This window comes from Scyliorhinus canicula, chromosome 18, assembly GCF_902713615.1.
Source record: "Scyliorhinus canicula chromosome 18, sScyCan1.1, whole genome shotgun sequence".
In the NCBI taxonomy this organism is placed as follows: Eukaryota; Metazoa; Chordata; class Chondrichthyes; order Carcharhiniformes; family Scyliorhinidae; genus Scyliorhinus; species Scyliorhinus canicula.
The window spans coordinates 62,884,621-62,897,262 of record NC_052163.1 but is presented as its reverse complement, the minus strand read 5'-3'; the positions used below and the strand labels follow the sequence as shown (position 1 = coordinate 62,897,262).

The following is a 12,642-nucleotide window of genomic DNA, read 5'->3' as shown; positions in this document are numbered from 1 at the left end:
GAAGACACTGATGGTGATTAGTACGGAGAGATTGGACATTCTTTACTCTTTGCCTTGGAGGCAAACTATTAAGATTCTAATTGCTGTCTTGGTTGAGACCAACAAATCTGAGCACAGACCTGGGATTAGAACATAAGAACTAGGAGCAGGAGTAGGCCATCTGGCCCCTCGAGCCTGCTCCGCCATTCAATGAGATCATGGCTGATCTTTTGTGGACTCAGCTCCACTTTCTGTGCCGAACACCATAACCCTTAATCCCTTTATTCTTCAAAAAACTATCTATCTTTACCTTAAAAACATGTAATGAAGGAGCCTCAACTGCTTCACTGGGCAAGGAATTCCATAGATTCACAACCCTTTGGGTGAAGAAGTTCCTCCTAAATTCAGTCCTAAATCTACTTCCCCTTACTTTGAGGCTATGTCCCCTAGTTCTGCTTTCACCCGCCAGTGGAAACAACCTGCCTGCATCTATCCTATCTATTCCCTTCATAATTTTAAATGTTTCTATAAGATCCCCCCTCATCCTTCTAAATTCCAACGAGTACAGTCCCAGTCTATTCAACCTCTCCTCAGAATCCAACCCCTTCAGCTCTGGGATTAACCTAGTGAATCTCCTCTGCACACCCTCCAGTGCCAGTCCTTTCTCAAGTAAGGAGACCAAAACTGAACACAATACTCCAGGTGTGGCCTCACTAACACCTTATACAATTGCAACATAACCTCCCTAGTCTTAAACTCCATCCCTCTAGCAATGAAGGACAAAATTCCATTTCCCTTCTTAATCACCTGTTGCACCTGTAAACCAACTTTCTGTGACTCATGCACTAGCACACCCAGATCTCTCTGCACAGCGGCATGCTTTAATATTTTATCGTTTAAATAATAATCCCTTTTGCTGCTGTTCCTACCAAAATGGCTAACCTCACATTTGTCAACATTGTATTCCATCTGCCAGACCCTATCCCATTCACTTAACCTATCCAAATCCCTCTGCAGACTTCCAGTATCCTCTGCACTTTTCGCTTTACCACTCATCTTAGTGTCATCTGCAAACTTGGACACATTGCCCTTGGTCCCCAACTCCAAATCATCTATGTAAATTCTGAACAATTGTGGGCCCAACACGGATCCCTGAGGGACACCACTAGCTACTGATTGCCAACCAGAGAAACACCCATTAATCCCCACACTTTGCTTTCTATTAATTAACCAATCCTCTATCCATGCTACTACTTTACCCTTAATGCCATGCATCTTTATCTTATGCAGCAACTTTTTTGTGTGGCACCTTGTCAAAGGCTTTCTGGAAATCCAGATATACCACATCCATTGGCTCCCCGTTATCTACTGCACTGGTAATGTCCTCAAAAAATTCCACTAAATTAGTTAGGCACGACCTGCCCTTTATGAACCCATGCTGCGTCTGCCCAATGGGACAATTTCTATCCAGATGCCTCGCTATTTCTTCCTTGATGATAGATTCCAGCATCTTCCCTATTATCGAAGTTAAACTCACTGGCCTATAATTTCCTGCTTTCTGCCTACCTCCTTTTTTAAACAGTGGCGTCACGTTTGCTAATTTCCAATCCACCGGGACCACCCCAGAGCCTAGTGAATTTTGGTAAATCATCATTAGTGCATCTGCAAATTCCCTAGCCCTCTCTTTTAGCACTCTGGGATGCATTCCATCAGGGCCAGGAGACTTGTCTACCTTTAGCCCCATTAGCTTGCCCATCACTACCTCCTTAGTGATAACAATCCTCTCCAGGTCCTCACCTGTCATAGCCTCATTTCTATCAGTCGCTGATATGTTATTTGTGTCTTCCACTGTGAAGACCGACCCAAAAGACCTGTTCAGTTCCTCAGCCATTTCCTCATCTCCCATTATTAAAACTTCCTTCTCATCCTCTGAAGGACCAATATTTACCTTAGCCACTCTTTTTTTTGTTTTATATATTTGTAAAAACTTTTACTGTCTGTTATATTCTGAGCAAGTTTACTCTCATGCTCTATTTTACTCTTCTTTATAGCTTTTTTAGTAGCTTTCTGTTGCCCCCTAAAGATTTCCCAGTCCTCTAGTCTCCCACCAATCTTTGCCACTTTATATGCTTTTTCCTTCAATTTGATACTCTCCCTTATTTCCTTAGATATCCACGGTCGATTTTCCCTCTTTCTAAAGTCCTTCCTTTTTGTTGGTATAAACCTTTGCTGAGCACTGTGAACAATCGCTTGGAAGGTTCTCCACTGTTCCTCAACTGTTCCATCATAAAGTCTTTGCTCCCAGTCTACCTTAGCTAGTTCTTCTCTCATCCCATTGTAATCTCCTTTGTTTAAACACCAAAGAGTAGTATTTGATTTTACTTTCTCACCTTCCATCTGTATTTTAAATTCCACCATATTGTGATCGCTCCTTCCGAGAGGATCCCTAACTATGAGATCATGAATCAATCCTGTCTCATTACACAGGACAAGATCTAGGACCGCTTGTTCCCTCGTAGGTTCCATTACATACTGTTCTAGGAAACTATCGCGGATACATTCTCTAAACTCCTCCTCAAGGTTGCCTTGACCGACCTGGTTAAACCAATCGACATGTAAATTAAAATCCCCCATGATAACTGCTGTACCATTTCTACATGCATCAGTTATTTCTTTGTTTATTGCCTGCCCCACCATAACGTTACTATTTGGTGTCCGATAGACAACTCCTATCAGTGACTTTTTTGCCTTATTATTCCTGATTTCCACCCAAATGGATTCAACCTTATCCTCCATAGCACCGATGTCATCCCTTACTATTGCCCGGATGTCATCCTTAAATAACAGAGCAACACCACCTCCCTTACCATCCACTCTGTCCTTCCGAATAGTTTGATACCCTCGGATATTTAACTCCCAGTCGTGACCATCCTTTAACCATGTTTCAGTAATGGCCACTAAATCATAGTCATTCACGGTGATTTGTGCCATCAACTCATTTACTTTATTCCGAATACTACGAGCATTCAGGTAAAGTACACTTATGTTGGTTTTCTTATCTCTGTTTTGAATCTTAACATCTCCAGTTTTATTCATTTTAGTATTATTGGGCCTATTCACTGAGCTCCCCTCAGTCACTGTACCTTGTACTGTCGCCCTTTTTGATTTTTGACTATGTCTTCTCCGCCCTGCATTTTTCCCCTTACTTCCTTTTGTTTCTGTCCCTGTTTTACTACCTTCCAACTTCCTGCATCGGTTCCTGTCCCCCATGATTGATCCTGGTGTCTCTGCAAATAATTTGTAAAATATTGGATAGGTGCAGAGGGAGACCCAAGACCATAAGTACACAATTTTGGCAAGTTAGAAGCCAAATGCTAACTACAAGCTCTTTACCCAAACAAATCCTCCCACTCCCATGGATCAGCCACAGCACTGTGTGATTTTAATTAACATGGTATGGGCAATAAAGATATGGACTTGCTTCTCCAGAGAAAAAGAGGCCTTTAGTTCTGTTGACCAAACTGCGTTACTTACTAATGCAGGGTCAGTTCGCTGTTAGCTGGACGGCTGGTTCTTGATGTCGAGCCACGCCAACAACACAGGTGCAATTCCTGTACCGGCTGAGGATATTCGTGAAAGTCCTGCCTTCTCAATCGCGTCTTGGGTGTGGTGAAAACAGGTTAAATCTCTAATTACCTCTCTCAAAGGGGCAGAGGTCTTCAGAGATTAAGGGGACTATCGTTTCACTTATTTCTAAAGTTGTAATATCAGTTGATGCACACACTTGAGTTAAAAACCCAAGAGCTGTACATTTTCTATTCACATTGGATTTTGCACAAGAAATTAGTCATTAGAATATTTGTCTACTACTACTCTGCTATGATGTGGGTGATTTTCTGCCTCATGTTTAATCGTCTTCACTGACTGGAGGCCAGGTAGCACCTGAAGAGTGAGAAACAGAGTTAACATTGTTAGAACTGGAAAAAGTAGGTCATCAGTCTGAAACATTAACTCTTTCTAAATCACTGGCTTTGAAAGCAGACCAAGGCAGGCCAGTAGCACGGTTCAATTCCTGTACCAGCCTCCCTGAACAGGCGCCGGAATGTGGCGACTAGGGGCTTTTCACAGTAACTTCATTTTCTTTAGGGGCTGATTTAGCTCAGTGGGCTAAATCGCTGGCTTTTAAAGCAGCCCAAGCAGGCTTGCAGCACGGTTCGATTCCCGTATCAGCCTCCCCGGACAGGCGCCGGAATGTGGCGACTAGGGGCTTTTCACAGTAACTTCATTGAAGCCTACTCGTGACAATAAGCGATTTTCATTTCATTTCATTTTATAGCTGCTGCCAGACCTGCTGAGTATTTCCAGCTTTCTGTTTATATTTCAGATTTCCAGTAACTACACTATTCTACTTTTGTAATAATTGATGGTGCTGTTTTGCGATATTCTCTGAAACTGTTTTTTTTCTTGTTTCTGAAGGTTTACAGCCACCTGAAAAGACTGGGTTATGTTATAATGCGGTTTGATCCCAGGTAAAGGCCTTTCTCCGATAGTGTGCCTTCTCTGTGTGTGAACTGTGCTCGCACACATTCTTTCACCTCCCTTCTCTGCCGAACCTTTCTGCGTAACCACAGAAATTTTAATCAAAGTTATGTTGTAAGCAGGGGCTGCACTAATCAATTTCTTCTCTTTTATATCGGATTATTGCATCTTATTAGCTAGGTACCAAGGGATGATTCTGAGCAGAATTATATTTCAAATGAGCAGACACGTGCATTTAGATTTATTGTCAAGTGTACTGAGGTACAGTGAAAAGTATTGTTCTGCGTACAGTCCAGGCAGATTACGCCATACAAGAAAGCATAGAACATATGAATACATGATATAGAATGAAAATACATAAATATAATGGGTGAAATATACGGTATATACTACAACTGTAGAGAAGATGCATAGAAAGATCAGTACAGACCATAAAATTATTTGAGTTCATAAGCGGGTCATTCAGAAGTCTGGTAACAGCGGGAAGAAGCTATTTTTGAATCTATTGGTGCGAGTTCTCAAACTATTGTATCTTGTGCCTGTTGGAAGAAGTTCAAAGAGAGAACAACCTGGGTGGGAGGGGTCTTTAATTATGCTGCCCGCTTTCCTAAAGCAGCGGGAGGTGTAAACAGAGTCGATGGATAAGCTTGCGTGATGGACTGGGCTTTGTTTATGGCTCTCTGTAGTTTCTTGCGATCTTGGGCTGAGCAGTTGGCATAATTACAAGCTGTAATGTAGCCAGATAGGATGGCACATCTATAGAAATTGGTAAGATTGTTGTGGTAATGTCGAATTTCCTTAAATTTTCTGAGGAAGTATTGGCGCTGTTGTGCTTTCTTGGTCGTAGCGTCCGCATGGGTGGACTGGGACAGATTGTTGGTGATGTTCACTCCTAGGAATTTGAAGCTGTCCACATCTCCACCTCGGCACCATTGATACAGACAGTGGCTTGGACGATACTTTGCTTCCTGAAGTTGATGACAAGCTTTTTAGTTTTGCTGACATTGAGGAAGAGATTGTTGTCATTGCAACATGCCTCTAAGTTCTCTATTTCCCTCCTGTAGTCTGATTTGTCGTTGTTTGAGATCTGACCCACTATGGTCGTGCCATCAGCAAACATGTAGATGGAGTTGGAGCCAAATTTTGCGTGTGTATAGGGCGTATAGTAGGGGGCTAAGTTTGCAGCCTTGTGGGGTCCCGGTATTGAGGACTATCGTAGAAGAGGTGTCGTTGTTTACCCTTCCAGATTGAGGTCTGTGGGTCTGGAAGTCAAGTATCCAATTGCAGAGGGAGGAGCCGAGTCCCAGGTTTTGGAGTTTTTGCTATGAACTTGGCTGAGGTTATGGTGCTAGGCAGAGCTGTAGTCATAGAATTTACAGTGCAGAAGGAGGCCATTCGGCCCATCGAGTCTGCACCGGCTCCTGGAAAGAGCATGCTACCCAAGGTTAACACCTCTACCCTATCCCCATAACCCAGTAACCCCACCCAACACTAAGGGCAATTTTGGACACTAAGGGCAATTGATCATGGCCAATCCACCTAACCTGCACATCTTTGGACTGTGGGAGGAAACCGGAGCACCCGGACGAAACCCACGCACAGACGGGGAGGATGTGCAGACTCCACGCAGACAGGGACCCAAGCCGGAATCGAACCTGGGACCCTGGAGCTGTGAAGCGATTGTGCTATCCACAATGCTACCGTGCTGCCACACTGTCAATGAACAGGAGTCTGACATGGGTATCCTTGTTGTCAAGATGCTCCAGGGATGAGTGTAGGACCAGGGAGATAACATCTGCTATGGATCGGTTGTGGCTGTAGGTGAATTGCAGTGGATCATGGCAATCTGGAAGGTTGGAGTTGGCTCATGACTAACCTCTTGAAGCATTTCATAATAATAGATGTCAGGGCCACCGGTTGACATTAACCATGATAAACCTTGAAGGTGTCAGCAGAGTAAAAGAAGAGACCAACCCAAGACCAGCATTTATTGCACACCCTTTATTCCATTTCAGAGGGCAGTTACAAGCCAACCACAAGTTGCGTGGGATTAAAGTCACGTATCAACCAGACTGAGCTTTGTTTCCTTTTCTAGAGGCCATTAATGAATCCATGTATTTTTGCATCGCAATCCAATAGCTTCATGGTCAATTTTACTGATACTATTTTTCACTTCTGAATACTGGTCAGAAACTGGGCCATGTTTTACCACTTTGATTGCTGCAGAACACTCTCACATTGCTGATTGGGCTGCAGATGAAAGCTTCCATTTGACCTAGACAAGGCACTCACCCCACTCTAGATTCCCTACCAGCCTCCCCGAACAGGTGCCGGAATGTGGCGACTCGGGGCTTTTCACAGTAACTTCATTGAAGCCTACTCGTGACAAGCGATTTTCATTTCATTTCATTCAGATTCTGGGGCAAAGATTTTATGCTGACTTTCTAGTGCAGTCTGAGGGAAGGCTCCACTGTCAGAGGAGTCATTTTTGTTGTAAACATAGCATTTTAAATGCCTTCTCATGTGAGATTCCGGAACACTATTCGCAGAGGACATCTCCCCAAGTGTTCTGAACCAAAATTTATCCCTCAACCAACTTCACTAAACAGATGATCTAATCATTATCACCTTGTTTGTTGTTTCTGGGTCCTGGACCTGTCCTTTGCGCTGGCTATGAAGAGAGGTTGAGTAGATTAGGAATATTTTCATTAGAAAGATGGTGGTTGAGGGGGGACCTCATTGTGGTCTACAAAATCATGAGAGGTATAGACAGGGTGGATAGCAAGAAGCTTTTTCCCAGAGTGGGGGACTCAATTACTAGGGGTCATGAGTTCAAGGTGAGAGGGGAAGATATGCATGGAAAATTCCTTACGCAGAGGGTGGTGGGTGCCTGGAACGCATTTCCGGCGGAGGTGGTAGAGGCGGGCACGATAATGTCATTTAAGATGTATCGAGACAGATATATGAATGGACAGGGAGCAGAGGGATACAGATCCTGGGAAAATAGGTGACAGTTTTACATAGAGGATCTGGATCGGCACAGGCTTGGAGGGCCGAAGGGCCTGTTTCTGTGCTGTAATTTTTCTTTGTTCTTTGTTCTTAAATGGCTGCCACATTTCCTAAATTACAATATTGATACACCTTCAAACGTACTTCGTTGGTTGTAAAGTGCTTTGAGGCTGTGAAGGATGCTATATAAATGCAAGTTATTTTTCTCCAGTACCATTTTCAGTTCCTATGAGCGAAAGCTACACCTGGATTCTCCTCACAGTGACACAAAAAAGCACCATCGCAAGAGGAAGCGGAGTCACAGCCAGCATGGTGCCAGGTACACATTGAGGCAAGGGTTCGGAAGTTGGGTCATGAACATGCTTTTCAGCAATGAAAGAACTTAAAATGGGTCACCAAATGAGGATAGTTTATCAAGAACCCGAATAGAAGTCAACTGGATTATCATTATAGACCTTTTCTCCTGGTTAAATTTGTGGGCTGGAGGTAGAGGATGTTGATGCCAGGCAGGTTGAGATTTGTTCCAGTTTCAACCCAGTGTCAACATCAGGCTCTCAGGCCAGATGCAACGTGGCTGCAAAGTATCACTTGCTGCTGTGCCAGAAAAGTGCCCTTAATCCCAAACCGCAAAAATGGCATTTACTGCATTATAAACAGAGGAAACGGAGTAGGAGTAAGAATCTTGAACATGACGGCACAAGAGGGTTGTTTTACGATGTGGGGTGCTGTGTGAATTCTTCATTTAAGACCTCTTGGCTGCTAATTCTTGCCTCCATCCGAAAAACATCACACTACCTTTCTGCAATAAAAAATCACCAAACTACTTTGCTGAGTAAATTTAGTACATTCTCCTGATCTGGTGACTAATATCATTATTATGCCGATCACCTGATTAAGTGCTACTGTTTATTGTCATTGGTAGATGGAAGTAATTCCAGTCAGTCACATTTGCCTGAGAGCACAATCAGTTAAAACATGAAAGCATGCAGCATATTTCCCTAATTGTTGTGATGGAGGCGTTATAACTGGTCTCTGCACTATTGGGCTAGAGTGAGAAAAATCGAGCAGCGATTCTCCTGGCTGCTGTCAGGTTGCCCCCACCCTCGCTGGAATATACCTGTGTGGGTGTGACCAGCTTCATTGGTGAATATAGCTTGCCAACGCTCCCTGTCTCTCGGCTTAGTCAAAAAGCTTGGGCCCCACTGTGATTGCTCCAACAAGGGGCCAAACAACAGGGCAGGAGAGAAAATGGACAGAAAAGAAACTCCCCGCGTCACCTTTTAAAATGCTGCTGTTTCTCCTTCTGTTGTCTTGACTCTTGAACTTTGCGTATGGCCAGAATACTTCAGCAGTGAGTGGGCTGGCAGGAGTTACTGTAGTTGGTTGTTGCGTGAGTTCAACTTCTCAAACTGTCAGACTAAGTGACTGGTCTTTGTAAAAAAAAAACAAAATTCCCCTCCTGCCAACAACTCCTCTTGTTTTGCAAGCCACGATTTGGAATCTTTCATTCTTGTGTTTTATAGTGATGGAGACACTCCCTTCCTTTCTCTATCATGCAGTTGAGTCACCCTGGGCTGTAGGCCAGTCCTCTTTCAGTGAGGAAGATCATAGAGTTTCAGAGAATTTACAATGCAGAAGGAGGCCATTTTGCCCTACAAGTCTGCACTGGCCCTTGGAAAGAGCACCCTGGCTAAGCCCACACATCCACCCTATCCCTGTAACCCTGTAACAGATTAGTGTGTATCATCAAAAAAATTTTTGAAAGATTTTTATTGCCATTTTTTCTGTTTTGCAGAATAAAATTTTAAGATATAATGTATCCGATATTTACACTTTGTGACGTTTCTTATTTTAAAATTTTACATGCATTCTCTCCATCTGCCCCATCCCGTTGGGAGTCTGGTTCTTTCCTGGCACCATCTTTCACCCTGGGTGTCATATTGCTGTGCTCCGCTCCTCTCTTCTGTGGTTCTTGTTGTTGTCTTTGTGAGTTTGGGGGGGGAGTGGGCTTCTTGCCCCCTCCCTGGCTCTTTTTTTTCACAAAAAGAATGTAGGCATAGAAGGTACTCTACTCTTTTTTTAAAAATTATTTTTATTCTCCTTTTTCACATTTTCTCCCAAATTTACACCCACCAACAATAAACAATAATCAGTAGCAAATATGTCAAACCCCATATCAATAACAACGATCCCATCCTCCCACCAAATCCCAAACATTAGCCCGCATGTTCACACAAACAAATGACAAAAAGGAATTATAGATCACCCATAGTCGCCATTAACACACACCTCCCCTCCCCCCAACCCTCCCACCCACACACCCCAACTAATGTTCGATGTTATCCAGTTCTTGAAAGTGCATAATGAATAATGCCCATGAATTGTGGAACCCCTCCATCCTTCCTCTCAGTTCAAACTTAACCTTCTCAAGAGTCAAGAATTCCAACTCATCTTGTTTTGCAAGCCACGATTTTGAATCTTTCATTCTTGTGTTTTATAGTGATAAGAACATAAGAACTAGGAGCAGGAGTAGGCCATCTGGCCCCTCGAGCCTGCTCCGCCATTCAATTAGATCATGGCTTATCTTTTGTGGACTCAGCTCCACTTTCCGGCCCGAACACCGTAACCCTTAATCCCTTTATTCTTCAAAAAACTATCTATCTTTACCTTAAAAACATGTAATGAAGGAGCCTCAACTGCTTCACTGGGCAAGGAATTCCATAGATTCACAACCCTTTGGGTGAAGAAGTTCCTCCTAAACTCGGTCCTAAATCTACTTCCCCTTATTTTGAGGCTATGTCCCCTAGTTCTGCTGTCACCCGCCAGTGGAAACAACCTGCCCGCATCTATCCTATCTATTCCCTTCATAATTTTAAATGTTTCTATAAGATCCCCACTCATCCTTCTAAATTCCAACGAGTACAGTCCCAGTCTACTCAACCTCTCCTCATAATCCAACCCCTTCAGCTCTGGGATTAACCTAGTGAATCTCCTCTGCACACCCTCCAGCGCCAGTACCAGTGATGGAGACACTCCCTTCCTTTCTCTAGCATGCAGTTGAGTCACCCTGGGCTGTAGGCCAGTCCTCTTTCAGTGAGGAAGATCATAGAGTTTCAGAGAATTTACAATGCAGAAGGAGGCCATTTTGCCCTACGAGTCTGCACTGGCCCTTGGAAAGAGCACCCAGCCACACCAGGGCACAGGGTGGAGAGGTTGCTCTCCAACCTATCGGGATCCGTCTTTGGGCGATCAACAAGGCGAAGGCTACAACATCTGCCTCTGCACCCGTTTCCAACCCTGGCTGGTCCGAAGCCCCGAATATGGCCTCCCGGGGACCCGGGTCTAGTTTCAAGTGCACCACTTTAGAAATTACCCTAAAAATTTCCTTCCAGTAATCCTCTAGCTTTGGACAGGACCAAAACATATGAACGTGATTAGCCCCCCCCCCCGCGGAACGTTCACACACATCTTCCAATTCTTCAAAAATCGGCTCATCCTCTCCCTCGTGAGGTGTGCTGATACCACCTTCAGCTATATCGGCCCCAACCTCGCGCATTAGGTGCAGGCATTCACTCTCCGGGGCACCTCACACCAGAACCCCTGCTCTCCCAACTCTTCCTCCCACCTTGCTTTGATCCCTTCCAGTGGTGCCTTTTCCTCTTCCAAAATAGCTCCATAAACCGCTGACACTACCCCCTTCTCCAGTCCCCCTGTCGTCAGCATCTCCTCCAGCAATGTGGAGGCCGGCTCCACCGGGAAGCTCCTTATCTCCTTTCTGGCAAAATCTGGAACCTGCATGTATCTAAACATCTCCCCCTGCTCCAGCCCTAACTTGGCTTCCAGCTCCTTCAATCCTGCAAACCGACACCTAAGAAGCAAATCTTTTTGTGTCTTAATCCCCTTCTCCCATTTCTGAAAATTTCCACCCCACCTCCCTGCTTCAAATCTGTGGTTCCCCCGAATCGGCATTTCCCTTGACCCTGGCCCCAACCCAAAGTGTGGGCGAAACTGCCTCCAAATTCTCAATGAAGCTATTATTACCAGACTCCCTGAGTATTTCCCCGGGGCTATTGGGAGCGGCGCTGTTGCTAGTGCTTTCAATCCCGAACCCCTGCACAAACTCTCCTCCATTCTGACCCACTGGTAATCAAACCCTCTGACCCAGCTCCGCACCTTCTCCACATTCGCCGCCTAGTAGTAATACATCAGATTCGGAAGACCCAAACCCCCTGCCTGCCTTCCCCTCTGTAGCAGCATGTTTCTAACTCTGGCCATCTTCCCTCCCCATATGAACAAAGTAATCCCTCCCTCAACTTCTCTGAAAAAAGGCTTTGGCAAGAAAATCAGCAGGCATTGAAAAATAAACAAAAATCGCGGCAACACGTTAATTTTAACCGCCTGTATCTGACCCGCCAGTGACAGAGGGAGACCATCCCACCTTGCCTGATCAGCTTTCACACTCCCCACCAAACTAGAAATGTTGTACCTGCGGAGCACCCCCCCCCCCCCCCCCCCCCCCCCCACTCCTGGGCAACCTGCACCCCCAGGTACCTAAAGTGAGTCCCTGCCCTACGGAATGGCAGCACCCCCCAACTCTGCCCCCACCCCCGGCCGAGACACCACAAAATACTCACTCTTGTCTAGATTTAGTTTGTACATTGAGAAAGACCCGAACCTCGAATCAGCTCCAATATTCCCCCTATCAACACACTCTGTTCCGACACGTATAACAGCGAGTCATCGGCATATAAGGGCACCCTATACTCTAGCCCCCCCCCCCCACACTATTCCTTTCCATATCCCCAAACTTCTTAATGCGATGGCCAACGGCTCAATCGCGAGTGCAAACAGCAGGGGGGACATAGACATCCCTGCCTAGTCCCACGGTGGAGAGAAAAGTATCTCGAGCTGACGTTGTTTGTGCGGACACTTGCCCTGTACCCTGGGCTCCTTAGATAGTAGCTTTAGAAGGTACTCTATTCTGAGTGCTAGTGGGTGTCCCTTAGTTCAGTAAAGTTTGAATGAACAGTTCTAAGACTTGAAACTTTGAACAAATCCTATTTGCCCCTGCTAAATATTAGAGTGTGTTCCACCTTTTTTGCCCATGTGATTGGT

At 44.9% G+C, this 12,642-nt stretch overlaps 1 protein-coding gene across 6 annotated transcripts in view; it reads left to right on the top strand.

The window, feature by feature from the left end:
* The window catches only part of tsen54 (TSEN54 tRNA splicing endonuclease subunit), a 38,467-nt gene that overhangs the window by 13,705 nt on the left and 12,120 nt on the right, over positions 1–12,642 (top strand). For 3 of the 6 annotated variants that reach the window (XM_038777056.1, XM_038777053.1, XM_038777052.1), the window contains 2 exons: positions 4,456–4,508; positions 7,739–7,846. The exons of 1 other annotated variant lie outside the window; for it this stretch is intronic. In XM_038777056.1, coding sequence (XP_038632984.1) covers positions 4,456–4,508; positions 7,739–7,846 — 161 coding nt within the window. The remainder of the gene's footprint in view (positions 1–4,455; positions 4,509–7,738; positions 7,847–12,642) is intronic. 2 more of the 6 variants (XM_038777055.1, XM_038777054.1) reach the window with 1 other exon arrangement.